Source organism: Cynocephalus volans, chromosome 1 (genome assembly GCF_027409185.1).
Source record: "Cynocephalus volans isolate mCynVol1 chromosome 1, mCynVol1.pri, whole genome shotgun sequence".
Lineage (NCBI taxonomy): Eukaryota > Metazoa > Chordata > Mammalia > Dermoptera > Cynocephalidae > Cynocephalus > Cynocephalus volans.
Genome location: NC_084460.1, coordinates 97,062,360 through 97,078,056, shown reverse-complemented (window position 1 = coordinate 97,078,056; position 15,697 = coordinate 97,062,360). Strand labels below are relative to the sequence as shown.

The window sequence follows — 15,697 nt, the reverse complement described above, 5'->3', positions numbered from 1 at the left end:
AGGGAGGGACCACAAATGCAAGCCAGCGCACGGGAGAAAGAGTACAGACATTCTCAATAGACAAAAAAAAAAAAAAAGACTTCAGAAGGAAGCCTTGAAACTTAATTACAAAGCATTAAGTCTTAATCTCCAGTTGTCCAAATGGTCAATGTCAATGTGAAAATTTGTTCACTCACCCCACTCTAAGTGGACTTCTTTGTGCTTTGGTCTACCCAAAACCCTCGGTGGTCGACACTGACCTGGTGCAATGCTTAGTGTGCGAACAGGGAGACTTTCAGAACACTGCAGGAGAAACACCAGAGAATCATCTCTTAGTTACTGTGAAGTTATCATACCTCTACCTACCAGGCAAATTCTATCCCAGAACTGTAAATGCTACCAAAAGGGGGTTAGATATTGAATGTGTATACCTTATTGCACACTTTTTACAAAATAAGATCTTCACATGAATGTGCGTAAATGTGTGTGTGTGTGTGTGTGTGTGCTTTAAGTGTGGACATACGATGCACAGGGCACTGGTAAAAACAAAAATGATTATTTCTTAAGTTGGATTAGCAGATATGAATGTTGTGTATTCTAAGCACATCATTATTTTCCTTTAAATCAAAATTAGAAAGACCCTTCATGAAGACAGAAGAGAACACAAAACAACAGCTGGATGAAATTTTTAAATGGTGCCATAACAGCCAACCATTCACATACAGAGCAGAAAAGCAAATAAAGTCAATATTAATCAACTGAGTCTGAAATTAACCAGCAGGTTCGGTTAATGCTAAAGTAAGTAGGCCTTCCTTTGCAGGATTTGGTTGTGTAAGAGGCTGGTGGAAGCTGACCCCTTCTTAAGAAAGGAAAAAACAAGGCAGAGCAATATAGCTTAGCCAAACTCAGTCTTCTTGCTGAGGAGTGGTACAGAGGAATCAGACTCCACACACAGGCAGCACAGCCTCTGTGACGCCTTGAGCAACCCCTCAGACAAAGGAGGCATCCCCTGATAATCTGGGGCTTTGATTTGGATATAATCCACCCCGGGAGCCATGCCAGAGAGCTCGGCAGTACATATGAATGGTCTAGCTGGACCTTCTCACAGGGAGTCTGTCTAAATGGGCAATACAGACATTGAAGTACTGCTGCCCTTGGGGTGGAGCAGGGGTAGGGAATAAACAGAAGACGATGTTGGAGGTGGGTTGACTGCAAAAATTAGGCATTCAAATGGCAGGCATCCTTTTGAAAAGTCAACTCAGCACAGGGCTACAAGTCACCATCTCTTTCTCTTTCTCTCTAAATATTAGTGGTTTCAAATCATAATGTTAAATATATCTACAGTCAAAACATCTTTTACTATCTTGTCTCTCACCCACTTTTCTGAATGTAAGTTAAACCCATTTAAACAATAATTATCTCATTTCTAGAACACTTCATGCCTATTTATTAGATTATTCTGAGCCTATGAGAACACCATGTGGTTAAAACTAAGCCTCCTGATGTGTTAACTGGCTGGTCTAAGGTCATATAAATGATAGACAATAAGAGAATGGCTGCCACCTACAGATGCGTACATTGGGCACTGCATCATTGAAGGAGGTGCCCTTCAGCTCAGTCATCCAACATTTATATGGTTTTACAGAAACTTTCCAGCAGATGGCAGTAAAGTACCTTGGAGAAGGTACATCTCAAATTCTTACAAAATTGATGTGATAACAGCAGAGCTGTGCAAGAGGTCTTATCTCTTTGACTCTAAATTCCATACTTTTCTATCACTGCAATAACTGAGGTTTCCCTTGTTTAGCTAATTCAAATTCCAGACAATTTTCAACTGTCACATGTGATTATGCCAAAGTCTTCTGAGAAATAACTAAGTGACAAATGTACCTGAAAATACCACAATTCAATTGAGAATCATTTGGGCCAATCTTATATGTCCTCTGAAGCATAATTCTAAAAGCTCTATTTTTCATTTTCTCATGTGATATTATGGCAGGCTGCATTACCAAGATACATTTTTAAACTGTAATTTTATTCTGATGTTATAGATAGTTTAGATGTTCGCTTCTATCCAGAAACAAAACCAACCTGACTGTGTCCACCAGTACTGATGCAGCATGCTCGAAGTTTATACAAAGTGCCTGGTTTCAAGTGGGTGAAAGTGTATTCTGTAGCCGATCCACTGTATGCCACTTCCCACTGATTTGCTGTAAAATAAAACTCTTGTGTGAATTTATGCCTTTTGCAAAACGTTAACAGTATCAACCATTACTGATAAGAAAAAGTTATAAGCGGTTTCCATGAAAATCAACATCTCCTATTCTTTTTTTTTTTTTTTTTAACAGCCAAAGGGCTCCCTTTCCATTTCCTTTACAAAGCTAAACACTAAAATAACATGGAGTAATTTTTAATACTTAGTACTGCTGGCTAGACTACTTAATATCCCCATTACTACATTTGCTGACTATGAGGTTTAGATGCGGGAAGCCATATGAAATTTGTAGTTGGCACGGAAGGAGTGGTAAAAGGAGACGAAGGTCAGTGTTGAGCAAGCTATGAAATGGTCCTGGTGTGAGAAGGCCGGGGTCAGCTGGGTCCATGGCTGCTTCCTCAGCCATGAGGCTGCTGGCAAGTCCAGGGCGCTGCTGGAATTTCTCCCTGCTCTTATCTGCACGGAGGTCACAGAGAGTGAAATCCTCCCCTTGTAGTGTTTTCCTTTGGGAAAAGGCCTGCTGTCTTCATGGAGCCCCACTTAAGAGACAAAAATGCCTGGGAGGGTGACAGAAATGAGACACTGGTGTGACCCAGGTGATCTGACCACTTCAGGAGTGAAGAAAGAAAGCAGGGTCGCCGGAGGAGTCTGGGTGCCTGGTGAGGCTGATGCCACCACGGCAAGCAGCATCTGGGGCTGCTCCAGCCCGCTGCCTGCTTCACAAATCGGGGCTAGCAGGATGTTTCTCCTTCCTCTGTTTTGCTCCTCCTAATGCTATATTTCCAGATGACCACCTTACCAAAAGCCTTTCATTCCATGAACTTGTTTTAGGGAAAATGTTTTACTCTATTCCATGACATTTTCATTAGAGCAGCTTCCACAAATTTCCTCAGCTGCTTACTAGGTTAAATTTACAAAAAAGTCACATGCACTAAGGCCATATAAAAAAGGAATATTAAAGACAATAATCCTGATATCAGAGTCAGAAAACATGTACTGAAAAGGAGACTGGGAGCACGGACAATTGAAAAGAGTCAATTAATGACTCATCCAGGCACTGGCAAAGTTGTTAACTTTAAGTGCAGAATGGCACCTACTTTTGATTTGTCATCAGTAGCTTAGAGAGCCATGAGAATTCAAAACACACTTAAATTTTCACAATGAGCCTCAGAGATTTATATGACTTCTCTCCTAAGTAGGTTTTCTAATGTAAAAAACTATATCAAATTTTTAGCATAGAATTTGATTTTTATGTCAAAAACAGCTGTGCCCATCTCAAAGAATTTTCATGTTTTCAGCTTAAAATAGGACCTTATACACTTAAAAACCAAAACACTCCAGGTGGCTGTCATGGCAGAGAATAAAAGGGAAGCCTCACATCAGCACCCTTCATTTGTAAAAGTTACTATTAACTCTGTTTCCTTTTTTTATTTTTTATTTTGCCATATGCCAGTATCAAAAAAATTAATGGTTACAGGGATTATTACAATGGTGAGATTATGTGTCATTTTATTTAATGACTATACTTTTTTCTATTAAAGCCTAATGAATTTTATTAGAAAGAAAACCTAAGCACTTTTTAAAAGGTACTGTACTATCTAAGGAATTTGTTTGCAAACACTTTTATCCACACAGTGACTGCTAATGAATAAGTAACCTAACAAAAAAAACTCAACCCTTGGCCTTGGTATTAGAGCACCACATTCTAACCAACATTTTCTAAACTTGTTATAAAAGTGTGAAACTTGTCATTAGTTTACAATACTATGTATTGTTTGTCATCATACATGGGAATCTGTAGATCACTGAACTCCTTTACTGTCTCCAACTTATCCTTCCCACTGACTGCTTTTGACAATTTATTTGCTTGTAAGAATTTCCAGAAAAAGTATGGCAAGTTAGGGGATAAAAACCTTAAATTTATTTACTCATTCTATTAATTAGAAACTTTGGTTTAAAAAAATAACACAGAAATATAAAAAAGCTGACAAAAATGTATGTTTCAAGTAGACTCTGATGTACGGTGCTGTGTTTGAAAGAGAAAAACTGTCAATATGTGATTAAAGTTTGTTTATTGTAGAGAACAACTTTTGTTTTTTGGTGGCTGGCAGGTAAGGAGATCTGAACCCTTGACCTCAGTGTTATAATACCACCCTCTAACCAACTGAGTAAAGTGGACAGCCCTGAAAGTTTGTTTACTATAATAGCTCTATCATTAGAATTAATGATTACCATAAAGATGTTTACCATATTAGAAAACAGGGCTTGTACTGGATTTTAATAAAACAATTTCCAAAACCTATACCTTCAGAATTTCCATCAGTGATCTCCAGCAAGTACTTGAGGATTTCTGAACCACCATTGTCCTTTGGAGGATCTGGAAAGTAAACATATCTTATTAGCAGTGGAAGGATATTTATTTTTATTGGTAAATATCATTAGAACTCATAAAATCATATAACATTATATTGTCTTAATCCTGGACTTAACCAAAAGGTACACTAATTAATTTATTTCGCCTAACTCCTTTCTTGAAAAAACAAAAGAAACAAACTAAGAAACCCTGAATGCTATCAGATTATTCAAAGTTCTTAGAGCTAGAAATGTCAAAACGTTGGCATTTATTTAGTGAAACACGAACAAAACTCAACATGAATTAATTTTTCTGAGAGTTATGTTACTGAATTTATTTTGAGAATTCTCAAGGCAGCTCTTTAATATTTTGTGATTTTTTTGCAAGATGAAATACTCATATATTTCTTTTTGTTTTTATTATTTTAATCTCTTTTATTTCATGTATTTTATCAGTGATCAGATTCTTTGGAGAGATGGAGAGGGAAGGAAAGAGAAGTACAAAATTTATTGACAAAATAAGTGAAACATCAAAAGGGAATAAATTCATTCCATCAGTTTCTTGCTAAGCAAACTTTATATGCCAGGTAAGCCTGATGTAAAACCAGAGGTGTGGATCAGTAAGAACATGTAGGGCTGGCCGGTTAACTCGGTTGGTGAAAGCACGGCATTATAACACCAGAGTCATGGGTTCTGATTCCTGAACCAGCTGCCAAAAAAATTTTAAAAAGGACATGTGTACCAATTGGGCACATGAGCCCTTGGCAGCTGGTATGTAGTGTACTGGTGACTCCATGCCTGTAGGGGTTTTATTTTCTGAGCAGAAAAACATCCTGCAGTATAATTTTGCAAAACTATGAAGAATCTGCCTCTACTATCAGTCGGTCACCTCTGTATTCTTAGATATAGTGGAGATTTTTCTAAGAAATCTTAAGTTTATTCATAGATTTAGGAAATGTACTTTCCCTAGAGTTAACAGAACTTCCTAGGATTTTCTAGAGAAAAAATGCTCTATGGTCTGGCAAAAAGCACACCTAGATTTTTAGTTTCTCTTAATCATACCTGTCTTCCAGGAGAATAGATATTCTAATAATTCTGCCTCAAAATTATTTGGTAATTCAAAATAGTTATGTGTTTCAGTGGTTGGTCTCCAGTAATGGTCTAATAATGTTTTAAATTCCCCTTACATTACTTGGGTGCCAGGTAAAATCTTATTTTAGATTTCTACATTTTACTAGGAAGTTAATATTATTATATGACACTAGAGAAAATTATACACATAACAGTTTTATATATAATTGCAAATGTTTTCCAACATTTTAAGTGTATTCATTTCACTGATATAATCCATGCAGCAGAGGTGAGCCACAGTAGCCTTCCACCAGATAACCCCAATCCCATACGAACTTTAATATGAAAAATTCCTGAAGTTCAAGACTCTGATTACATACAAATAACAACGCAAACAAAAATTTTCCTATTTCATTGTAACAAATATTCTGTATGACAAAATCCACTTAGATGACATACCTAAATTTTGAAATTTAGTTTTAATATTCAAGCTTTATAAATCAAATATTTTGAAATATTGCTAATTTTTTTTAAAACAAGCTATTGAAGAATGAACTATATATTCAGAGATTACTACATTGAAATCAATAATGCATCAAAAATATAGGAGGAAAAATATTAATAATATAGGAAAATCAAAGTAAATGAGATAGATACTCTTAAAATTGGCCATTTCAATTTCCATTAAAATTCAATTGTCCATTAAAATTCCATTTTAATGGAATTATCCATTCCAACTTGTGGAATTCTCAGAATGTTTCTCACACATATATTCCAAATGCATAAAACCCTGCAAATAACACTGTCCATTTATTTTTCTCGTTTGTCACTACTGAAATTAATCAATTTTTAAAAATCTGTCAAAAGCAATAGTAGTAGCAGGGATGGCAACAAAACATACCCCATTTGACACTAAAGCCATGAGATGTAACTGGTCCTTTAATGATGGGTCTGGTAGGAGGCCCAGGCCTGTCGGGACTTGTCGTACAAACCAAAACTTCACTGGGACAGCTTTTCCCTTCCATATTAGAAGCTGTCAGCTACAACACAACCAGGAAAACATTAACATACCTTAGTTATCAGGTATTATTAAGACAATGACAACTTTTTTTTTTTTTTTTTTGCTTATTTTTGTGGGAATTCGCTAGTTCAATGTGATGATTTTTAACATGGCAAGATCAAGCCATCCCCAAACTCAGACAGACACACTCATTTTCTCTCTCTAAACTCAAGTACTGATTTAACAGTATCTATTTTATGCATCACTTATTTTCTTTATAGCTGGCTATTAACAATTAAAAATAAAACCACAAGGTAGGTTTTAGTTGAAGACACTTTTACCTTCTTAAAAAGACACATAAAAAGACCAGTATGTCACCACCTAGTTCCTATTGTTTTGTGCGAGGGAAATATAGGGGAGAAAAAGCAGATAAAAATAACCTCCCTTACTTACGAGTAGGACAATGCCACCTTGTGGAGAAATGCTAGCAGTATAGCCAGCATCAAAAACAAGGGTTTTTTTTAACTTATCAAAAACTATCGTTTTCCTCAAGTAGTCACACAGTTCACTTGATAATCTGACAACTATTTATTAAGTGACTACTACGTGCCACCTAACACCATTTGGCGCCCAAATTAGAAAATAGAGGGTGGAATCAGAAAACAACCTTATATCTCCAAAATAGACACTTGTCATATTAGGAAATATGCTAATGTGCAGAGGATCAATAAACAGTGCTGCAGGACAGAATGCAGCATACTGTTTTGTCTTGTTTTCTCTTAATGGTCACAAAGCTGTAGTCACTTTTTTGGCTGCAACACAAAGTCGTCAGGTAATGCTTAATGGTGGATGCTAATGACCAAAGATAGCCTAAGTGGGGAGGGGGTGAGTAACAGAAGAGAAAAATAAAAACAGGTGAGGAAAAAGAAATGGGCAGAAGAGCAAAGGAAAGTGGAGAGCAAAGAGGAATCTGATTAAAAGGAGAAAGAGGGAAGAGAAAGGTGAGAAGTGCAGGTGAGCACCAGGTGCACTCGGCATGTGGTTTGGGTCTCACCAGGCTAGGGACCCTGCCATGCTATAATGCAATTTATTACAGCACATTATGACAGTTTTCTTTCTCAAAGTGGATGTTAAAATTAGACTATGGTTTGTTTTATAAATGTTACTTTAAAAACAAAGTGTTGTGAACTTTAGACATTTTTTAACCTATGGAGTCAATATGAAACAGTGAATGGTGAAACATAAAACAGTTCAGTTTTGAAGTAGTGCAGGTACCAAAATGACTAACTCACCCTGAATTTATATTGTGTGCTTCTTTTGAGATTTTTCACAGTACAGGTTAAATCCTCTCCAGTGTATTTTGGGTGGAAAAGGTTATCCTGAAAAGGCAAAGCCAGAAAGGAACGTCAGTATCATAAAATCTGGGCATTAAATACCTTTGTACATAGGATTTTTACATCACCTCTTCTTACCAACCCCAGTGGGCCATGGGCTGGCAGCTATTTCAAAAGAGAGTATCAGCAGCCCATGGTGCTATGGATAGTACTCAAGCCTTAAACAAAAATTTAACTCTATCATGTTATATTTTCTCCTGGGATTGGTCAACTTTATTCTAACAAAGCAGGAAGTACTTTTTCAAAACTTATTTAACAATGCTATCATGAAAAAGTCTCTGGTATTAAAGTCTTCACTGTCAAGCTGCAATGTGCTATGCAATAGACTGCACTGAGGTTCCTAACCACACAGTGTCCTCTTCTGGCTAAGAAAGGACAGCTTAGATGGGGAAGGGCATAATGCTTTAAGAGGGTAAACATCCCACTAGAAATTAATTGGGTGCAATTCATTCAATAGTATTCCCTATCATTCATTCATTTATTCATCAAATACTACTGAGCACCTTCTATGTGTCAGGCTCTCCTCCAGGCTCTAGGAATTCACAGAACTGCCCAAGAACACAAAAGCCTTGCCCACAAGAAGCTTACGTGCCAATTGGAGAAGGCAATTGGAAAAAAATAAAAAACCTACATATAAATATACAGCACGTCATGTGGTGTTAGGTGCTATGATAAAAACTAAAGCTGAGTAAGAGGACACAGTGGTGGAGCTAGTGAGGTGCTGCTTTCCACAGCTGCTTGAGTTGAATATAGTAGCCACATGTGGTAATTTGAATTCAAATTACAATTTAAAATCCAGTTCTATAGGCCCACAAGCTGTAGGTCAAGTGCTCAACAGCCACACGTGTCTAGCTGCTACCTGACAGGACAGCACAAACTACACAACATTTCCATCATTGCAGAAAGCTCCATTGGACAGTGCTTTCTACAGGGTGGTCAGGGAGGGGCTGTCCAAAGAGGTGACATTTGAGAAGAGACCTGAAGGAAATGAGGCAAGTGAGTCAGAGATATCTGGAAGGACATCAGAGGGCACAGGAACTGCAAAAGTTCGGGGCCAGGGCGCACCTGATGTGTTCAAGGAATCGGCATGAGGCTAAGACTACAGTGGAAGGAACAAGGGTAGGACTGGAAAACCCGATCACGTAGGGACTTGAATGCACTGTGAGAACTCTGGCTTTTACAGGGGAAGAGAGAGGAAGACACTGAGATGGGAAGAGTTATGAGCAGACACAATCTATTTGCATTTCACATGATCACTCAGGCTTCATGTGGAGAACAGACCTTAGTGACATAAGGATGAAGTCAGGGATAATATGACAAGGCCATTGTAATAATCCAGGGTGAGATGAAGGTGGCTTGTAAAAGGGTAGTATCTGTAGAGATGGTAAAAAAAAAAAAATGGTGAGGTTCCTGGATAATTTCTAAAGTAAGTTTTAAAAGGATTTGCTGACTGATTCCATAAGTGGCCAAGGGTGACTCCAAGGGTTTCTGGCTTCCCCAGCTGAAAGGATGGGGATTCCATTTACAGAGATGGGGAAGAGCAGATTACTGTTGGTAGTGATGGTGGTGACAGCAGTAGAAATTAAGAGTTTGGTTTTGAATTTATGTAATTCATAACTATAATTCACTAATTTCATAGTGCCCTGTAGCTGTAACAATGCTGAATTATACAGAATACACACAAGGGTATAAAATCTGCAAAACTCACATTTTCGTCCTCCTGAATTTCCAGGGTGTAGGTAATCACCTCCTCAGGTGAACAGCCTTCAGGCTTATTCCACTGCAACGTGACCCATGTGACACCAGCTCGAACAAGTCTTGGTGCAGATGGCATCTGAGGGATGTTTCCTAATGTGTAGCATACCACCTCTTGGCTATAACCACTGTAGAAACATAAGCACAGTGTGACACATATTTACGAGCATGTGAGCTTGGCAATTTAAAAGAGGAAGGATAGACCTGCACACTTCCTAACTTGCCTGGCGGGCTCAGTAAGCCAGGCAGGCAAGGATCCTTTGTGTGATACACCTGCCACAACTTTCAACTTGCCCTATTTCCCCCTACAGTCTGCTACTAGAAAAGCACACCGTTATAGGACAATGTATTTAAGAATTTATTTTCCCCCCAAAAGCAATGAAAGATTAGCATAGTGCCATGTTTATCAAGCTATGAGCCACAGCTACCAAGCAGTCTTCAAATCAATGTGAGCACATATAATTATTGATGAAATAAATGTTTTACAAGTATATACAGTGCTGTTTTCCAAAGTCTGTGGATGCTTCCCATTCATTCAAAATTTTTTGAACTACAGAAGCCTTTATCATTATGACTTTATCAACCAGTAAACTCAAACTACAGTGGCTGTTGGGAAAGGCAAGTCTGCAGAACTTTGTGATGTTAAAAAGAAGTTCTTCAGGCTGGAAAGAAGGTTGGGGATCAGCGATGTGCTGAACCTTAACGAAGACTTTCAACAGCAGTGATGAAAGAAAAGATTTTTCCCTTAAAGAAGAGTTACCCAGAAAGTGCAATTGAAACATGGTCTTTTCAAACCCTCTTTAACCAATTGATGCCTTGGGTGCACCTATTCTCCCCTTTCTCTGGCAGCCCAGGGGCAGGCAGCAGTGGCCAAGACAGTTGAGGTTTTCTTCAGTCTTCATAGTATCTGCCCTGGGCTTGACAACAATGGCCAATCGATCCAGCACCCCTTTCTTTGTATCAGGAAGCACACACATAACTAAAAAAAGGCAACTGAATGATGAGCTTGGTAAAGTGATGAAAGAAAAAGCCACATGGTCTGAAAAAATAAAGCCCCGAGAGGAATTCCTTTCAAAATCTGGACTGCTACCCTTCAGAGGTAGCGGTTCTCAGAGGCCCCTAGTAGGGCCTTCGCAACACAGATTGCAAGACTGCACTGAGGCCACAGTGACATTTATCCTCTTAGAAGAACAGGCCTTCTCCCCTCTGAGTAGGATTCCCTCTTGGAAAATCTCAAGTGGGTTCAGTGTGGAGGCAGTGGGCTTCCTCATGCCTTCCAGCAGTGTGACAGAAGGCTCAGAGTCACCACCCAAAAGGTGAAGGGCAGAGGACAGGGAAACACCATACCTGGTGCCAATGTCATTCCGAGCGGCCAGCCTGAACGTGTACCCCATTGCTGGACAAAGCTTTGTCAACTTGCAGTGCTTCTGGCTCCCGAAGAAGCACTGTCTGAAGCCACTGTTTCTTTTTCCCTGAAAGAAAACAATGAGACGATTCGGGAACTTTTTTAAAACAAATAACCATAAGAAAATGAAGGAGCATTCTGAATAACTGTTTAATTTCCTGCTTTGGATGAACAAAACCAACAGAAGGAAAGCTTAGAGGGCAGTGTCTGTGTTGCCCATAAAGTACTCTACAACCAATTCTCATAATTAGCATAAGGCACCACAGAAAATTCTGTAATTGAGAAAGGTAATTCACTGTGCTTGCAGTATTTCTAAAATGGTTTTTGGTTAACAACATTAAAAAGGCCATTTCAGTAACAAGGCAATGCTCCACAATTTCTAAGACCCTCTTCCTCATTTGGGTTGGTCAAAACTGCCCAATCTGATCAACAAGAGTCTGTCTGCAGCTGCAGGGTAGTCACTAGCTCAGAAACTGCACAGCTTTTTCCAGTAGTTTCCGAGCACCTAAGGACTAGTCTATGCAGCTGAGTGTGCCGAGTAAAGCCCCCTGCAGCAGTATCTCCTCTCTCCCACCCCCAATCCTCTCACATGTACATTCCAGGGATGGTGAGTTGTTTGTTCACTGATCCCTAAACATCGGTCACATGCCTTTGAATCATCTTGTCCACATCTGCTTTCCTCCTAACAGTGCTTTGGACAATCTGGGAGCCCAGTCGATGCTTGCAGAGTAGAACCGAATGTCTGATAAGCACTTAGCACTTGGAACATCAGTTGAATTCATCTATGTGTATTACAGCCACTCTAAGTTTCTCATGAGGCTAAAAATATATTTTTAATGTCTTCCTAGCCTTATATGATGCTTCAAATTCCTTGAAGTAAAAATAAAACACCCCAGTGGGGCCTCTTAATTGTCCCATGAGTAAGGGAAAAAAACTAACTACATGATGCCATGGCTCAGGGGCATGGGGTACTCATATCAGCAGTTTCGTGGAACAAATATTTCCTACCCATAACCCATACTATCTTATCTATATTCATGCAAAAGAACAGCACATGATAACATTGAATGGATCTTACCATTCTAATCAGATGGTTAGGCCCAGCGCCTTCAGAAATATGTTGGAAGTTCTCTATTTTATAAAGAACGAAGCAAACACATTTTTCCCCTAATCAAATTTAAGCATTTCCTTCCTCTAACCAAGCCTCCAAAATGCTTAGCACTAAAACACATTCCAGGTGAAGTTTAATTAAAAATAAACACACAATTAGCTTGAATGTCACTAGGGTGAGCAGATTAAAAACAATCATGCCACATTCATCTTCAAACCAACCCTTCCTCTACCCCATCTCCTCCCCAAGCAAGGTGGTGCCTTTTCCAATGGAAGGGAGTGGAGTTTCCTAATGGTCTTTAAGGTTCAAAGTTCATTTAATCAAAAGTTCAAAGTGCATTCAGATACAACTACAGTGGGGGGAAAGGAGCAGTAAACAACATTTTTCAGCTGCTACCTGAGCGAAGGCACTGTGCAGCTGGCATATCATGCCCTTCTTCTTACTTTAACCTTGAGTGTTAAGGTTGGCACAGATGATTTATTCATAGGTATAATTTGCATAATTACATCTATAATTACAGTGTTTGATTACACTCTATGTGAGCCCTGGTATGTTTTGTATCCATTTCAGGCTGATGCAAGATCTACCTTCTCTCCTTCTCTGTTTCTGAACTCAGAATAAACAGTGCAAGAAAGGCACATCCTGCTGCTGCGGAAGCTCTCATGCCTTCCAAACCTGATGCTGGATCCTCTTCAATGCCTCATTTTTCCTATTTCTTTGTTTGGTCTCCTTTGCCCATTTCTGGTGCTTAGAACTAGAGCCAGTAAATAAAAGTCAGTCTGTTCCTTACTAGGCTGACTTGCTTTAACATGGTAAAAACAAGACTGTCTGTGTGTTAAATGAGAAAAAGAGTAGAAGGCAGCCACGGTGGGAACTAAACTTTTCTTTTAAAAGGGCCAGGGCATTCAGGCTCCCTCAGGAATTGAGGGAAGAGGCATTATGTGACCTTCAAGACATTTTCCTGATTACTAACTTTAAAAAGAATTTTTTTCCACGTCTTAATATCAGGAACAATTGCTAAATAAACTCCCCTGTTTAGACAAAGCGTGCTGAATTTTCCATCTTAACACCTTCCAAAATGTATTATTATTTGCGTGGATCTTAGGAACACGTAGAAAGATCCAGAGTTGTTGGAACCTTGGAATCAAGTTTTAGAAACAATATCTATAGAGTCTGAGGGGGTAAGAGTACAAATATTTCAGAGTTGAAGTATTAGGCCTTATTGGTAAATTTTTAGAAGTCACTAAGAACAAAGCAAAAGCAAGGAAGAGTAGGTTAGAATATTTAAGTGAGGAGAGAAGCTTTTGAATAAAAAATATTCATGTATGACATGGAGTTTAATATGAAAGGGATATCTAGAAAGGAAAAAATGAATATTCACAGAAGCTGGTACAGTGCAAAAGTGATCTACGGTTAAGAGGTTAACAAGTGAAGATGGGGAAGGCCACGGCTGCAGCGACCCAGTGCCAGTGGCACGTGCATTACACTGGTCTGTCCTCTGTGCCACACTCTGGGATGGCTCTGGTGCTTAAGCATTAGAGCAAGTAAATGTTCTAAGGCACAGAAGACTTGGAGAATCTGTTCATAAACCAAAAGGGATCCCAAGTTGCAAAAAGCATCTGTAAATAAATATTACATAGCTCTTCTCGCTGACAGAAATGAATGGGGTTTAAAAAAAGTTAATTCTATAGAAGCTTGAAAGATTCATACGAGCTGATAGACGTGATAATGTGAAACTTTATCATTATTTATCAGAAATTATATATGTCCAAGCCATTATCATCAGTGAAGTTTCACAGATGGTAAATCACAACTTTCATATTTTATAGATTGTGTGGTTCCAAGTGATTTTGAGAGGTTATAATCTATGGCATGTTCTTTCTTCTAATAGAATATAATTTAGACCACACAGGATTATTGTGATATGCTAACTTTACTCAGGAAACTTGCTTTTTAATAGTTTAAAGTCAGCATTATGCAAAGTTACCTTCTGAAACATGGCCCTATAGAAATGGGTAATGTCCTGATACTTTTTAGGCCTGCTGTCATCAATAATCTAGTCAAACACAGGCAGCAGGGACAGCCATGGCCCAGGTCTAGTCCTGGTCAGCTACTGCTGCTAGACCACTGTAGTGTGTCACATGGAGGAGAACTCAAAGGGCCTAGGAGCTGGCTCCACTAGGGAAGAGCTGGGGCATGGTTTCCAGCAGCACCTGGATTCTCTGTGAAATCCATGGACAGACCATGCATGCAGCATGTGAGCAATCAGGATCAGAACCTCTCCATGATGAGCACTGGACTTCCTGCTCTCAGTGGGGAAGGAAAGAAAACTCCATCCTATTTAGAGAAATTGGTGAGAGGAGGCTCAAAGCTCATACCATTGGTCATTTGGGAGCAGACCTACTGACTGGGCTACTGACCTCATTTGACATGAACCAATATAACCCCCAGCCATGCTCTGGCCTGACTTTCTGCTGCCAGTGTCCATGAGCCAAACAAGAGCAGATTTTCAGGGTTCACTGGCTGGTTTCCACTTTATAATCTCAGGCATGCCTAAATGCTTGTTTCTACAGCTCTCTCTGAGTTCATTCAAGGGCAAGGTTAATCTTTACTAGAATGTGAAGAAATCTTGGAGTACACACCAACTGTGTGCAGATAAACCTCGAGGTGCTCAATCTGGCGTGGGCTGATGCATTACAAACCTCAGCTGTTTCCTTTTGCATGCTGAGCTTTTTCTCTTCTCACTTGACTGAATTCAGTTTTTGCTAATCTTTCATCATTCCACACCCAGACCTAGCCTGAGAGCACCAATTTATCATCCTGCAGAATTGTTTTCTAGTCAAGGCCCAGGGTGCCTGTCCTCTACTTCTGGTCAAAACTGCTCTCCAGGAAAGACTCACCTTGCCAACAAGCTGGCTCATGTTCACAGTATAAATTACATCAGTCCTTTCCTGTTCCTGAGCTCCCCGCCTTGCCGCTTTCTCCTCTTTCTTATCATTGAACACACACACACTGCCCGTTACCCGCATGTTAGACACCGCTGGATTGGCTTCTTCTCCACTCCCTCCAGTGTGTCTCAAGCAGCCCAGTCCCCTTCTCCAGAATTCACTTGGCCTAGGCTGGACATCGCACTTATCTGTACCTCAACAAGTGAGTGCCTCTTTTTATTTCTAGATTCACATCCTAAAGGGAGCCAGCAGCTGTGGGGGGAGGCCCAGCCTCATCAAACATGAAATGATGCTCACTCCATCAGATCCAGACCCTCTGCTCCATCCTCATCCTCACTCGTTTTTAGTCCAGATGATGTTCTAGTCCCTAGGAGGTTCCTGCTAAATTCTAAAGGAGGACAATAACCTCTGGCTTTTTGCCACACTGTGAAAGGGTCGATTGTGAAGAGGCAGGGGTGAGAGGAGGG

The 15,697-nt window shown here is 39.5% G+C and overlaps 1 protein-coding gene across 4 annotated transcripts in view; it reads right to left on the bottom strand.

Moving 5' to 3' along the window:
• The window catches only part of FNDC3B (fibronectin type III domain containing 3B), a 331,781-nt gene that overhangs the window by 48,446 nt on the left and 267,638 nt on the right, over positions 1 to 15,697 (bottom strand). For all 4 annotated transcript variants that reach the window (XM_063096882.1, XM_063096901.1, XM_063096909.1 and 1 more), the window contains exons 12-18: positions 11,114 to 11,238; positions 9,720 to 9,894; positions 7,910 to 7,996; positions 6,519 to 6,657; positions 4,500 to 4,571; positions 2,071 to 2,189; positions 177 to 282 (exon numbers count right to left, since the gene is read on the bottom strand). In XM_063096882.1, coding sequence (XP_062952952.1) covers positions 177 to 282; positions 2,071 to 2,189; positions 4,500 to 4,571; positions 6,519 to 6,657; positions 7,910 to 7,996; positions 9,720 to 9,894; positions 11,114 to 11,238 — 823 coding nt within the window. The remainder of the gene's footprint in view (positions 1 to 176; positions 283 to 2,070; positions 2,190 to 4,499; positions 4,572 to 6,518; positions 6,658 to 7,909; positions 7,997 to 9,719; positions 9,895 to 11,113; positions 11,239 to 15,697) is intronic.